General features: G+C 34.5%; 1 protein-coding gene across 1 annotated transcript; it reads left to right on the forward strand.

The window, feature by feature from the left end:
• Positions 1–1,784: 1,784 nt before the first annotated feature.
• LOC125873155 (mini-chromosome maintenance complex-binding protein) lies at positions 1,785–6,866 on the forward strand. Its single transcript, XM_049554037.1, has 14 exons — positions 1,785–2,055; positions 2,135–2,248; positions 2,332–2,445; positions 2,739–2,870; positions 2,986–3,030; positions 3,229–3,348; positions 3,435–3,596; positions 4,496–4,570; positions 5,120–5,233; positions 5,332–5,534; positions 5,631–5,766; positions 5,971–6,198; positions 6,474–6,541; positions 6,625–6,866. Exons 1-14 carry the CDS (start codon positions 1,888–1,890, stop codon positions 6,734–6,736), a joined length of 1,791 nt encoding a protein of 596 aa, XP_049409994.1. The 5' UTR covers positions 1,785–1,887; the 3' UTR covers positions 6,737–6,866.
• Positions 6,867–15,643: the final 8,777 nt, after the last annotated feature.

Below are 15,643 nucleotides of genomic sequence, written 5' to 3' on the forward strand. Positions count from 1 at the left end.
TGAAATTTTGTAGTCATGTCTCAATAATCCGGAAGGTGTATATTCAATTGAACTAGATGCTTATAGTATTATAAAATGAAAACATTGAGGAGTCCAAGTATCGATTGCAAGTTTGCAATTGTAAGCGTTCAAAGGTAAAAAATTTAAGTTCACTTCAAAATATCTAAACATTCGTTTGTTTCCTTGTTTTGTTATTTTAATAAATGATGGATGAGATTATTTAGATTATTTTTTTCAGTAAAAAGCATGCCCTTAAATGAAACTAACATCATTCTTTCACAGGTGAGGAGACCCTCATTCAACTTTTCACTAGGGGTGGCAAAATCAAATCCAATCCGCTCAACCCATTTAGATTTGGATTGGTTATTGACCCGCTCATTTGTTAGCTCAACCTATTTCAGCCTATTTAAAATGGATTGATATGTGACCCAAATCTATTAAAAATGGCTACTATCAGGGGTGTACATGGCCAGGTTGGTTCGGATTTTTCAAATATCAAACCAAACCATTTGTGTCAGATTTTTAAATTTATAAACCAAACCAACAAATTTCGGGTTTTTCAACCTTGGATTTTTTCGGATTTTCGAATTTTTTCGGTAAAGTATTCATACAAACATATAATTTACTTGTACTTCAAATATTTCTTTAATCCTACCAAAATACAACTATCTAAGGTGTTTCTTAAGAAAATAATACAAAACATGATATGATTAATGACACTAAAATATCCAACAAAATAATAATAATGAAATTGCATAAAACAAATATTGCAAATTAGCAAGTCATACTGAAAATGATCATAATTTAAAAGTACTAAATAATGCTAAAATAAGTTTAATAAGTATTAGTTACACTAAATATTAAAGGAAATTAAAAATAGATTATGTATATTAATTGTCTAAACCAATGTAAAACTAAAGAACAAATATTCAATATTATTGTCATTCTTAGTGTTGAATTGATTTTCTTTTTGCATTAGTATTAATTTGATTTTGATTTAAGTTTTATTATAATTACCAACATCTGTGGACTATAATCTTTATTGGACCATTCAGATTTCTAAGTTTCAAACTTTAAATAATATATTAAAGATAAAAACTATGAAAAAGTATAAGAAATATTTAAAACTTATATCAAAGTAAAATTTTTTATGTATAAATTAAAATTTTAAATATTACGTCTGGTTGGTTTGGTCTCGCGTTGGTTTTTTTTAGTTAAAACCAAACCAACCCAAATATAGTCGGGTTGTTTTTTCAATACCAAACCAAGACGAACCAAACCACTAGTCGGATTTTATTTTTTTTTGTGGTTTGGTTCGATTTTCGATTCGGTTTCCCTAGCTACTATCAATTTAATCTAAGAATGAGACTCACTTTGTTTAAAAAGGAATGACATAGTTTAACTTGACACGAAATTTAAGAAAATAAAGAAAAATTTTCAATTTTGTGGTTCTAAATTAAAATTATGTTAAATGTACAAAAATGTCCTTAAATCTTATGGACGGGAGCATGTCATATGAAAAATTAAAATTAAAATTTTACGAAAAAAAGAAAAAATATAATTTTTCTTAAATAAACTAAAAAGAAAAATAGGTCATTACGAAGTAGTTTTTACGTGTCAATTCCTCATAAATTAAATGATTATCATCAGAAATATATGTTAGGTTCGCCCAGAGTGCAGAATGGTCCTATAGAGCCCAATCCAAAATTGGGGCCCGAAATTTATAACTGGACTTAAACCCAACCGGCCAAATTGGCGGGAAATCCCATAGCTTGGCGGGAAATGGCACCTACTTTAGATCAGTTATAGCTTAACCAGCAACTGCCATTTCTCCTTCAACCCTAACTCACTCTCTACTTTCCTTTTCTCCGGCGAATACAATCAACAATGGTGGGAGTCGCTTACGATTGCCTACTAAATCCACAGGGAGCTGTCCGATTGACATTTGAAAATGCGCTAAGTAAAGTCTCTGATCTAGCCGCGTTCGACGGCAAGGACTGGGGCGCCATTGATCTATTCAGGAAGTTTCTCTATGACGATGGCGGCCTTTCTCAGGTTTTGTCTTGAAATTCCACTCGGTTCTATTATTTTTTTAGAAGAGTAGCTGATTAGTAGTAGTATCTTGTTTTTATAGGTTCCAGTTCTGAATCCTTCATCTATTGCACGGCTGAAATCCAATACTCTTGTTCGATTTCGGGGAATGATACAAGATATGCTGGGAAATGAATTATATGTTGGCATGTACAAGGTATAATATCATTTTTGTGCCTGCTTTCTCACTTACAGAGTACCTATGTCTTCGTTACTATTTTTTTTTAATGTTCTAATTAGGATGGAGAAACTTGGAGAACGAATAAGTTTGGTGACTACTTTCAATTCCCTATGGCTACGGGATCTTCACCTGACATGCGAGTGTGGGAGCGGCGATTACTTTACTGTGTTCCTGTGAGTCTTGAGAACCTTGTTACTTTCTTGTTTATCCACTAGACATACTCCTTTTCTTTTGTGAAGAACATGTCTTCAAAATCTACATTTATGGTGGAATGGTTGTTGGCTAGATGATGAAAATCCTATTTTATCTTTTGGATTATGGAAGAAGATTTAATACTGTAATTCTTTTGCTAGACAGTATGTTTCTTAGTATCCTGTTGTACCTTGTCAAAAAAGAAATCCTGTTTACTTCTGTTTTGATTCTTGAGAAACACAATTAAATAATTGATTTTCTGGTGTTGCTTTAGGTTCCAGGGCAGAATTCATGGATTGAATATTCCTCTGAATCCCTGCTCAATCCAAGTTCAATTTCCTCATCTCCACAAAGGGAGAAACGCCATAGGGAGGATGATACAGCAATGGATGACATTGATATGCAAGTATGTTCCATTTGTTTGTCTGGATGTACCGAAGTTAAACTTTTGCTAGTATAATCAACTGGTTGACTAATGGGCATATGCACATAAGGCGTTTTAATGATTTGTTTATTGATAGGTGACAAATGAGGAGGTTCAAGCTTCCACCTCCAATAAAAAGATGGTATGTCACACTGAGTTCATTGTTACTTCTCTCTTACTTTATTCAACTACCAATCACTAGCTGTACTTGACTTGAAAATTGTGGATGTAAACTTCTGGTCTCGTTGGTTGCTCTCAGTGGTTGCATTTTTTGTCTATTCGTCACATTGTTATCCATCAACATCTGATTAAGCTTCTTGATTTTTTGTTAACACAACAGCGTGAGGATGGGATCACTTCCAATTCATCCAATCTAGGGGACACTCCAACTGCTGACATTGGTTCAGCTACGAGTGTGCTTCCATATTTTGACAGAAATTCTTTGCCATGTCTTGTGAAGGTAAATCTTGAGTTGCTAGTTTATGCTGAGGTTTGCGTGTGCACCTTATCTGCTAAAATTTTACCGGTACATTTGTAATCTTACAGATATACGACTCTCCTGAATCTGATTTGAAGCTAAATGATGTTTTTGAGTTCATTGGTGTCTTAACATTTGATCCGGAGTTTTCGGTAGACAAAAATGTTGACAATGATATTTTGGGCTATTTGGGTGATGATGATACACAGACTCAGATGCCTCCAACCAAGGTATTTTTCTTGTAATGTATTTTATTAGTTGAGACCTTCTTTAATTATATGGACTGAGATTTAGGGTGTCAGTATTGTAGACCAATTATCATTATCTGTCACCACTGGCTTTGATACTTGATTATGGAATATTAGTATGTCATTCTGTTTTCCGGATCAAATTAAAAGGGAACATCACAGTTAAGAATTCACTACATTCTATATAGCACATACAAGGGCATAGATCAGGGTACTGTATTTTTCTGTGCAAAGGAAGCCATTGCAATTGCTCCTGATATTATCTATTAAATCATTTGATGGCTTCAGTGCTTAAGTTAACCAAGAATAAATTGACATCTGGTAGGGAGCTAAATCAACTGTGCAGAAGCTTAAGCTATAAAACCAAGAATAAATTGACATCTGGTAGGGAGCTAAATCAACTGTGCAGAATCTTAAGCTAAAACCAAGAAGAAATTGACATCTAGTAGGAGCTAAATCAACTGTGCAGAATGTGGAGGATTTGTGGCTTAGGTCGCAGGTTCAAGCCCCACACCATGCAAAGCGAAGCCCGGTATTTAAGTGGAGAAGGGTAGAGGGGCGGGCCCATTATCCACCAAGTTTAGAAGGCTGTGATTGGTCCAAAGGGCGGGTCACAGACGGATTTCTCGTTTATAAAAAAAATAAAAAATCAACTGTGCAGAATGATTATGTGGAGAGGCCAGTGGTATAAAAACAATCAAGTCTCCGAGTACACCATATTTAGTTTAACTTTATTAGTGTTTTGTTCCCAGACTGGTCTTCCTGTTGTTATTTCCTTTTTATTCTTTCTTTGGTTTGAATACTTTAATGCGAATGTATTCCTGCTGCCAGTTTCCATCACTGTGGTTATAAATGCACTTTAAGAGGCTTCTCTGATTCAGGTACCTCGACTCCATTGCCTTATTCACAAGAAGCTTTCCAATCAAGACTTTATTTCAGGTTCTCCCACACTTGAGGTAAGTAGTGGGATTGCAAGCTCTTGTTATTTTTACCTAGTATGGAGGTCGCTTATTAGGGTAGAAGGTTAGTAGGTATCGAGTGTTGTCTTGTTTTTTGGAGGGGTTTAGCCATTTTCTTTTAGTGTCTTGCTTTTGATTCCACCATCACTTGTTGATTGTGTTTAGGCTATTGCATTATTTTGTATTGTTACTGTTTCTTTATTAGTTGTTTGTTTCTCCTCCGTCGCTTTCCTTTTTTCATTATTTGGATATGTTATACTTGGGCCGAGGGTCTTCTGGTAAGTCTCCTTACTTCCATGAGTTAGGGGTATGGTCTGCGTACACACTGCCCTTCCTCGATTCCACTTGTGGAATTTCACTGGGTATGTTCTTGTTGAGTCTTTTTTGGGGGGTTGGAGGGTGTAGGGTAGGAGGGTTTTTGTTGGCAGTATGCAGAAAATAATGCAGGTGTGGGGTTTGTCAGCATAAATTATTCTTGCACTGTAGACTAATTACTTCTCTTTTTCTTGTGATTAATGGTCCTCGTTCTTGTTATGATTGTTGCAGCTTAAATCCCACCTGGTGAAAGAAATAAGGGAAACTCTATTAAGGCATCTCACGACTATCCTAGGAAATGATGGTGTAGCAGCTAATCTCATGTTATTGCATCTGTTGTCTAAGGCATGAAAATGACTCATTTTTCTTACCTGTAGCTGGATAGATTATAGACTTTAAATATGTAAGATACTAATATCAAGTATATTCTCCATTTCTTTCAGGTGCATGCTAGAGTGGATTCAACTGCCGTTGGAAAGCTTTCCTTGAACCTAACATGTTTTAACAAGGAGACCCTGTCTGTTTATGGTCTTCGTCTTAATCTTGCACTCAAGAACCTTCTACCGTTCACACATTGTGTACCTTTAACAGTGGATTACCTTAACAAAATTCCTCTTGCCCCCAAAAAAAATTATCAAACTAATAGGTACAGCAGTTCAATATGATTAACCAGATTTACTGATTTGTATGTTCAGTTGACATGTCATTGGTCATTCGTGTAACTTTGTGGTGAATGCTTCAGGCTGGCATCAGGGATACTGCAACTTGCTGAAGGTTCTCATTTAACTATTGACGAGACTCAATTACAAGAAGGGAGACTTAATCCTATTGGGCTTGAGAATGCAAGAGTCCTGCAAAGCTTGTTGGAACATCAAAAGGTAATAATGGATTGATAAACTTGCAAATATCCTTTCTCTTGTGTCCGGTATTGGAAGACAGTAGTATATGCTAAAGTGAGATAATAATATAGTATGATCATATTATCAGGCTGAGATTATACATGCAGGTGGAGTTTATACATAGTTTTCATAACTATGAGTCCATCTTATAGCCAGTTTTTCTTCTCTTCTTTTTTTTGTTAGGTTGAATATGACTTCACTTATTATAAAATGGACATGCCTGCGGACATTCAGTTGCTAGTTCTTTCTGAGGGGAAATCCAACATACTCCCAGCAGATTTGGTTTTACCATTTCGACCATTGTCAGTAGATGCTGCTCAAGATGTTGAGATAGAAGTTCTGCAATCTTGGAGATGGTACCTGGCTACTATGAGATCGTTGTCTCACTCTATTACGCAAGAGATGCAGAAGGTAAGAGTTTATGATTGACATCTCAGAAAATGAGTTTAAACATTATCTGGAAACTCTCAATGTGGGGTTACGATAAAATGGCCATCTTAGATTTGTATGAACATTTTTCCATTTAAACACTTAGTGTTACCCTGCTTATGATAAATGATTATCAACAACCACTCTCCTTGGTAAAAAGTCCCCTTGAAACTCTTATGCTTATTGTTTGTGATCCAAAGTGGTGATTGTAAATCTTCCAAAGTTGTTTTGACTAATTATTGGTTGCCATATCACAGGTGGTAGAAGATGACTTAGTAGCGGCAAGGCAGGCAGATAGAAGCTTAGGTAGCCTAGATTTCAGCAGGTCAGTTGCAGTATTAGTTGGATCTCATTTGGTGTTCATGTCATGACAGTGGTTGTATTGAAGCCAGTGTTTTTGTTCTGCAGGTTTCTGACAATGGGTCGTCTTGTATCTCTAAGTTTTGGTGAAACCACTTTAACCTTAGAACATTGGCAAATGGCCAAAGAATTAGAGCGCCTCCGAAAGGAGAGATTATAGGGCAGTTTGTAAAGCAGTTTCTTCACTTTGTATAAAAGATGATGTGCCTAATCCTTCCAGTTTTGCTGGTAGAGTGGACTGTTGTTCTGCTTAGCACTTCTCCAATATTATGTACTCGTATCAATATAAATTCTGATTTTTTTTGTTTGTGACAACCTATCGAATCTATAGAACCTTGTTTGAGCTGGAGTTGGCACAAGTTCTTTACTTGAGTAGTTAACCAACCAATAATTGGAGTGGCTTTTAATAGGGTACCTCAGTTTCCTCCAACATTTAATCAATTAATCACAACCTGTGTTTCAGATGTATTTTGAGTAACCAAATTGTATATAGTATTGTGTTCATATTTGGAAGAAGGCTGAGTTCAAGTGTCTAAATGGGGGTTTAAGGGACTGTATATAAGTTTAGCCTTCATAATATTTATGTTAATTAAACACTATAAAACCATACATACAATACGGATACCACACAATCATCAATATTCAATTGTCTGTCTCCATGGCTCACTAGCCAACTATAATTAACATATTTATGTTAATTAGCCAACTATGATTGGCTAAAGAGCTTTCCAGACACTCAAGTGCTCCATCTACCCAGAACCCACTCCGACCATTGCCCATTACTCCTATCTTTCCTTAAAGATATAGTTACTGATAAAAAATGTATCTTTAGATTCGAAACAATATGGTCCTCCCATCCAGAACTCCCTAATATTATTGATAATACTTGGAAAAATGCTCACAACCTCCCTGATGCTATCTCACAATTTGAGCGAGACGTTACCACTTGGAATAAGAATACTATTGGTAACATTTTCTATAAGAAAAATAATATTATAAAAAGACTGCAAGGTATTCACAATTCTAAAAACTATCCGAATAGTTATTTCCTTTTGGACCTTGAACAAGATCTCATCAAAGAATATAATGATATTCTAAAAAGAGAAGAGGAGTTCTAGAAACTTAAATCTAGAATAAATTGGCTTAATGAAGGGGATGCTAATACCAATATTTCCATACTACCACTCTAAATCATCGTAGAAGGAACACAATTCTCTCCCTTAAATTGGAGGATAACACTTGGATCTATGAGCAACATATTACCTCATATTATAATAATTTATTCAGGACATGTAACTCCCAAACCTATAACTACCCCATTATACATGGATCTATCACCTTAAGATAGCGCCCCTTTAGGCTCCGAGCCTTCTGATGGGGAAATCAAGAATGTTATTTATGTACTCATATCAATATAAAAATTTTTTTTTTTTTTTGTGACAACCTATCGAATCTATAGAACCTTGTTTGAGCTAGAGTTGGCACAAGTTCTTTACTTGAGTAGTTGACCAACCAATAATTGGAGTGGCTTTAATAAGGTACCTCAGTTTCCTTCTGCATTTAATCAATTAATCACAACATGTGTTTCAGATGTATTTTGAGTAACCAAATTGTATATAGTATTGTGTTTATATTTGGAAGAAGGCTGAGTTCAAGTGTCTAAATGGGGGTTTAAGGGACTGTATATAAGTTTAGCCTTCATAATATTTATGTTAATTAAACACTATAAAACCATACATACAATACGGATACCATACAATCATCAATATTTAATCGCCTTCCTCCATGCCTCACTAGCCAACTATAATTAACATACTTATGTTAATTAGCCAACTATGATTGGCTAATGAGCTTTCCAGACACTCAAGTGCTCCATCTACCCAAAACCCACTCCGACCATTGCCCATTACTCCTATCTCTCCTTAAAGATATAGTTACTAATAAAAAGCGTATATTTAGATTCAAAACAATATGGTCCTCCCATCCAGAACTCCCTAATATTAGTGATAATACTTGAAAAAATTCTCACAACCTCCCTGATGCTATCTCACAATTTGAGCGAGACGTTACCACTTGGAATAAGAATACTTTTGGTAACATTTTCTATAAGAAAAATAATATTATAAAAAGACTGCAAAGTATCCACAATTCTAAAAACTATCCGAATAGTTATTTCCTTCTAGACCTTGAACAAAGATCTCATCAAAGAATATAATGATATTCTAAGAAGAGAAGAGGAGTTCTAGAAACTTAAATCTAGAATAAATTGGCTTAATGAAGGGGATGCTAATACCAATTTTTTCCATACTACCACTCTAAATCGTCGTAGAAGGAACAAAATTCTCTCCCTTAAATTGGAGGATAACACTTGGATCTATGAGCAACATTTGATCCTGCAACATATTACCTCATATTATAAATGTAACTCCCAAACCTATAACTACCCCATTATACATGGATCTATCACCTTAAGATAGCGCCCTTTTAGGCTCCGAGCCTTCTGATGGGGAAATCAAGAATGTTATTTATGTACTCGTATCAATATAAATTCTATTTTTTTTGTGACAACCTATCGAATCTATAGAACCTTGTTTGAGATGGAGTTGGCACAAGTTCTTTACTTGAGTAGTTAACCAACCAATAATTGGAGTGGCTTTAATAAGGTACCTTAGTTTCCTTCAACATTTAATCTATTAATCACAACCTGTGTTTCAGATGTATTTTGAGTAACAAAATTGTATATAGTATTGTGTTTATATTTGGAAGAAGGCTGAGTTCAAGTGTCTAAACAGGGGTTTAAGGGACTGTATATAAGTTTAGCCTTCATAATATTTATGTTAATTAAACACTATAAAACCATACAACAATACGGATACCATACAATCATCAATATTCAATCGCCTTCCTCCATGCCTCACTAGTCAACTATAATTAACATATTTATGTTAATTAGCCAACTATGATTGGCTAATGAGCTTTCCAGACACTCAAGTGCTTCATCTACCCAGAACCCACTCCAACCATTGCCCATTACTCCTATCTCTCCTTAAAGATATAGTTACTAATAAAAAACGTATCTTTAGATTCGAAACAATGTGGTCCTCCCATCCAGAACTCCCTAATATTAGTGATAATACTTAGAAAAATGCTCACAACCTCCCTGATGCTATCTCACAATTTGAGTGAGACGTTACCACTTGGAATAAGAATACTTTTGGTAACATTTTCTATAAGAAAAATAATATTATAAAAAGACTGCAAGGTATCCACAATTCTAAAAACTATCCGAATAGTTATTTCCTTTTGGACCTTGAACAAGATCTCATCAAAGAATATAATGATATTCTAAAAAGAGAAGAGGAGTTTTGGAAACTTAAATCTAGAATAAATTGGCTTAATGAAGGGGATGCTAATACCAAAATTTTCCATACTACCACTCTAAATCGTCGTAGAAGGAACAAAATTCTCTTCCTTAAATTGGAGGATGACACTTGGATCTATGAGCAACATTTGATCCTGCAACATATTACCTCATATTATAATAATTTATTCAGGACATGTAACTCCCAAACCTATAACTACCCCATTATCCATGGATTTTTCACCTTATTTGCAGAAGATAGCGCCCTTTTAGGCTCCGAGCCTGCTGATGGGGAAATCAAGAATGTTATCAACTCCTTCCATCCCTTTAAAGCTCCAGGTCCAGATGGATTGCACCATTTTTTCTTTCAAAAGTATTGGCACATAGTTGGAGAATCTGTAATCTCATTCTGTAAGAATGTTTTTAAAAAAGAATGCATTCTCGAGGATATCAACATGACTCATGTTTGCTTGATTCCTAAGTGTAAAAGTGCAACCTCGCTAAAACAATTTCGTCCCATTAGTCTGTGCAACACGACTTAAAAGATTATCACTAAGATTATATCTAGAAGACTCAGACCAATGATGGATAAGTTGATTGGGCCTTGTCAATCAAGTTTTCTTAAAAATTGACAGGCTATTGACAATGCCATTATTGTCTAAGAGATCATTAGCCACTTTAGAAAAATGAAGGGAAAAACTGGGAACTTCATTGCTAAAATAGACCTTGAAAATGCTTTTGACAAAATAGAATGGTCTTTTGTAAGACAAACACTTCACTACTTCAACTTCCCTAGGAATATAATCAATCTTATCATGTCATGTATTTGTACCAATAGAACTACTATTTTGATTAATGGTACACGTACAAATTTTTTCTTTCCTTCTAGGGGCTTAAGACAAGGTGACCCTATGTCCCCCTATATGTTTATTCTATGTATGGAAGTACTCTCTCACCAAATCAATCAAGAGGTTAATTTGAAAATATGGATCCCCATTAAAATCTCCACCTACTTACTGCCCAAGCCTTTCACATCTTTTCTTCGCAGACGATCTAGTACTTATGTCCCAGGCAACCAAAAAAAGTAGCAATAGCATTATTAAAATCCTTGATAATTTTTGCTCTTGGTCAGGTCAGAGGATCAATAACCAAAAATATAAAATCCTCTTCTCTAATAATTGTTCCAAAGAGATTAAAGATGAGATCTCCTCCTCCATGAAGATCAAAACAAGCATATCTTTTGGAAAATATTTAGGCTTCCCCATGTTCAATAAAAGACCGCAAATACGAGACTTTCAATTTATAACCGACAACCTCCAATCCAAATTGGCAAGTTGGAAAACAAAATTTCTAAATATAGCGGGGTGAACGACCCTTGTTAAATCTTCTCTTAGTCATATGACTACCCATGTTATGCAGTATATCAAATTACCTAGTACCATTACAAAGCAAGTCAATAGAGTACAACGTATTTTATTTGGGGTACTACTGACATGACGTTAAGAGGAAACTTCACTTGCTAAGTTGGGATGTAGTAACTAAGGACAAGAAATCCGGGGGTTTGGGAGTACAAAATTGTAGTGCTAGAAATGATGTAATGCTCACAAAACTCAGCATGGAGACTTTACAAAAAACCTAAATCCATTTGGGCCACTCTCCTCACCAATAAATACACTAGAAATACAGACCTCCAAACTAGTAATAAGCATCTAAAGACTACCAGCTCTACATGGAAAAACATCATCCATGGTTGGAAGACATGCATAGACTAGAGTCGATGGGAACTGGGTCGAGGCAATAAGATCAATTTCTGGCAAGATAAGTGGATCCCAAACTCTATTCCCCTCAACTCCCAAATTATGGGTCCTTTAAATAGAAACGAGTCCAACCTAAAGATTTGTGATTTCATCCAATCAGGAACCTGGTCCTTCTATAGGTTGTCTTTCGATCTCCCACAGGATATTGTTACTAAAATAAGATCAATATATGTGCCCCACCACCTGAATTCGGAAGACAAACTTGTTTGGTCACTTACCAATAATGGTTTATTCACTACTAGTTCAGCCTACAAGTTCATAAAAGATAAATCCTCTAAAGCTCCTACTCATAGTAAGTACTTCAATTGGATCTGGAAACATAGTTGCCCCAATAAAATTAAGTTTTTTCTCTAGCTTTGTAACCAAAATAGACTGCCAACATGTCATTATTTGCATTCTCTAGGCATAAACATGAATCCTTCCTGTTCAATCTGCAACAATCCTGAAACTGTGAGACATATTTTTATTGAGTGCCCCATCGTCCAAAAATATTGGGATAATAATAGAGTAAAGAACCTTATTACAGAGTCTAATAATCCAAATTGGCTAGATAGTCTTCGAAAAATAACTACTAAGATTAAGTCTATCAATTGGAAACAAGTCTTTCCATTTCTTATGTGGAATAATTGGCTTAGTAGAAATCATAATTATCATAACAAAGCTAATCTTGACATCCCGATATCATTAGCAATCACCAGGACCCTTGAATTTATCCATCTAGCGGTTAAAGAACGTTAGTGCACGACAAGCTCACATTAGCCCTGAAGCTATTCGTCGGACTCCTCCCAAAATTGCCTTTAAAATTAACATAGATGGCTCCTTCAATAGTACTAAGGGTGGGGGTGCAGGATGTGTTGTTCGTGATACTAATGGAAATTGGATAAGAGGAAGCAACTCCAAAATAAATATTTTCTCTGCTACGGGTGCAGAAATTCTATCCTTGCTACATGGTCTCCAGTTAGCAAGAAGATTGAACATTCAGGAAATAGAGATCTTCACTGATTCAACAGAGGTAATAAGTATGCTGAATTTGGCAATGACACTTTTCTAATATCCTTCTTGAATGCATGGAGTTATTCCATCAGCCAAAAATCAAACATGACTTCAGAGAACAAAATAGGGTGGCTGATTTACTAGCGCGTAATGGCCACATGTTGATAGATGATAAGCTCTTTGAGGAATGGACAGTTCCCCCTACGTTTGTTCTGGAAGCACTACAAGTAGACAAGGGAGGAACTTCAGTTGTTAGGTGTATTAAGTCTTTTTGTAATTTACGAAGTGCTATTCCTACTGCACCAGAATCCTTACTTAGTGTTAGCAGTAATGTAGTGGACTTTGATGTACTGACTCATTTTATATAAATAAATAAGTCGTCTTACTACCAAAAAAAAAAAGAAAACCAAAATAATATTTTATTCCAACATATACTTAAAACAAATCTTTTGTTCATATTAAGTTACAAATAATCAATTACTATATTTATCATTCTTGTGTTCACTTGTCCAAAGGTGAAAAATATTGATTAATTCGACATTGAATTTCATATTTTAAGAGTCAAATAGATATAATTAATACTTTAAACACAAACTCATTTTTCCCCCAAATTTTGAAATAAAGCAAAAGGTAATAAATATGCATGTATGTTTGATAAGAAGGCAAATATTTTTTAAAGTTGTTTTTCAATCTTTTATTTATTTATATTTGATCACAATTCAATTTAAATAAATTTTGATGGGACTTGACTGTTTTCAGGCAAGACAAACTACAACACAATACTATTATATGATATAAATCTAATAAGAATTAAGAAAATTTAACAAGACAATAACTTCAATAAAAATATCACAAATATAATAGAAATCTACACAACAATTCAAAATCAGTATCACAAGTGATGAGAGACTAAAGATAAAGAATAATTGTCTAAGAAAATACATAACTATTTGAAATACACAATATTATTATAAAATGATGAACAATGAAGGGATAGAACCTAAATACATAGCTCAGAACAACCTCTAAGCACCATCCCGAACCGCATTGTACTCAAATTAGGTTGTACATAGCTCAGAAAATAAAAGGACAATGAATGCTCAATAAATATCATTGACCGTCCCTAATAAAGTAATGATGAACTTTAAACAAAACCAACTAATTTCATTAATTTGTGCAATATAATCAAAAGGAAAAATGTGCGCATAGTAGTATAGAAACCTCAACAAATTTAGGCCTCATTTGTTTGCAATTAATAGTGGTCTGAATTTGAATGGTTTAGACATTAGACCATTAAGTACAATTATTTTCATAATGATTTAAGCACTTAATTGGATATTAATATTAAGATGTAGAACACAATCTTAATATTATTTCAAGGTATTCCCTTGTGGATAATATTCACCATCGCTCTATCCACAATCACTAACAACTATCACTAACCACCCATGCTATCACAACCACCACCACCACTACTACCATCATCAACCACCATTATCGTCGTCTACCACCAACCACCTCTGCCATCATAACCACCACTATTGGCAGTTGCTACCACACTTACTCCTCCATCATTATAATTATACTACTACCACAATCACCATCATCTCTATAGCCATCACTACTTCCACTATTACTATCAACCACTACCACCACTGCAGTCCTTTTCTACTACCAACAAACTCAGGCATCACAACTAGCACCATCGTCAACTACTACTGTACATTCTTTGATCACCTTAGTCATTGTCGTCACCTCCACCACTACTATCAGCCATTACCACCATTGTGGTTAATCTATGCTACCAAACCACTTCCATCATCATAACTAACACCACCGCCAACTACCATAAACACATCATCAACCACCACACATTCTTCAGCAACCTTCATCAACACCACCAACTACCACAAATACATCATCAACCACCACACATTCTTCAGTCACCGCCAACTACTAATATCAATGAACTTCACCATTACGATCACCACCATCATTATCAATCGCCACCACAACACCAACTACCTCCACTGTCATAACTATCACCACCGTCATCACTAACCACTAATAACAACTATTACTATCACCACCACCAGGATAAATTATCTCCACTATCACTAGCAAACATAATTATTATTTTATATCAAATAATAATTTTATTTTATTAATACATTTTAAAATATTTGATTAATTTTTATTTGAACTATATATTTATTATATACATATAAGTAAGTTATGTATATTTAGATGTTGAATAACAAATCTCTTAGTTTTTTAGTGTTTAGATCTAGAGATAAATTAAGATATGTATTCAGATTCAAACAATAAAAACAAATGAGACCTTACTTTTACTTGCAAACCTCAAGGAATATGCATCAGGAACTCACATAATATTCACAATGCTTATGTTAGTTATGATCTAAAATGAAGATACAAACTTTATTGAGCACAATACTCCACCAAGAGCCTCATATTACAATATAAATCTCATATTCTGATACACACAACGATAATCTCAATCAATATTAACATACATATAGTAGGGATATATCAAATTATTGACTCATAAATGATAAATTTAATTCTACACACGTATCAACATGATCCCACAAATTCAATAGTCTCTAGATCAATTTCATAATCAAGACTCTCAATAATTTCCAAATATGTGTTCAAACTGAACTCCCAGTAATTCTCATTCTTATGTAATCTGAATTCTTAATAGTTCCTATAACTGTAGCAAACAAAACGATCATGATCCTTAATATATATACAGACCACAACTATATATACTAAAACACATCACAAAGTCGATACATTGCATCATTTTTCATTGTTACATAATGTCATATATTTATAATTTAAATGATAAACTTACAAGAGATTATAGTGTATG

The sequence above is a fragment of the Solanum stenotomum genome, chromosome 8 (assembly GCF_019186545.1).
Source record: "Solanum stenotomum isolate F172 chromosome 8, ASM1918654v1, whole genome shotgun sequence".
NCBI lineage: Eukaryota > Viridiplantae > Streptophyta > Magnoliopsida > Solanales > Solanaceae > Solanum > Solanum stenotomum.

What these genes read in the sequence shown, in the direction of transcription:
- LOC125873155 (XM_049554037.1), top strand. Translation starts at nt 1,888, where the DNA reads ATGGTGGGAGTCGCTTACGATTGCCTACTAAATCCACAGGGAGCTGTC. An exon ending in CCACCTCCAATAAAAAGATG is followed by an intron (nt 3,031 to 3,228) that starts GTATGTCACACT and finishes TTAACACAACAG; the next exon opens with CGTGAGGATGGGATCACTTC. An exon ending in GCTTGTTGGAACATCAAAAG is followed by an intron (nt 5,767 to 5,970) that starts GTAATAATGGAT and finishes TTTTTTTGTTAG; the next exon opens with GTTGAATATGACTTCACTTA.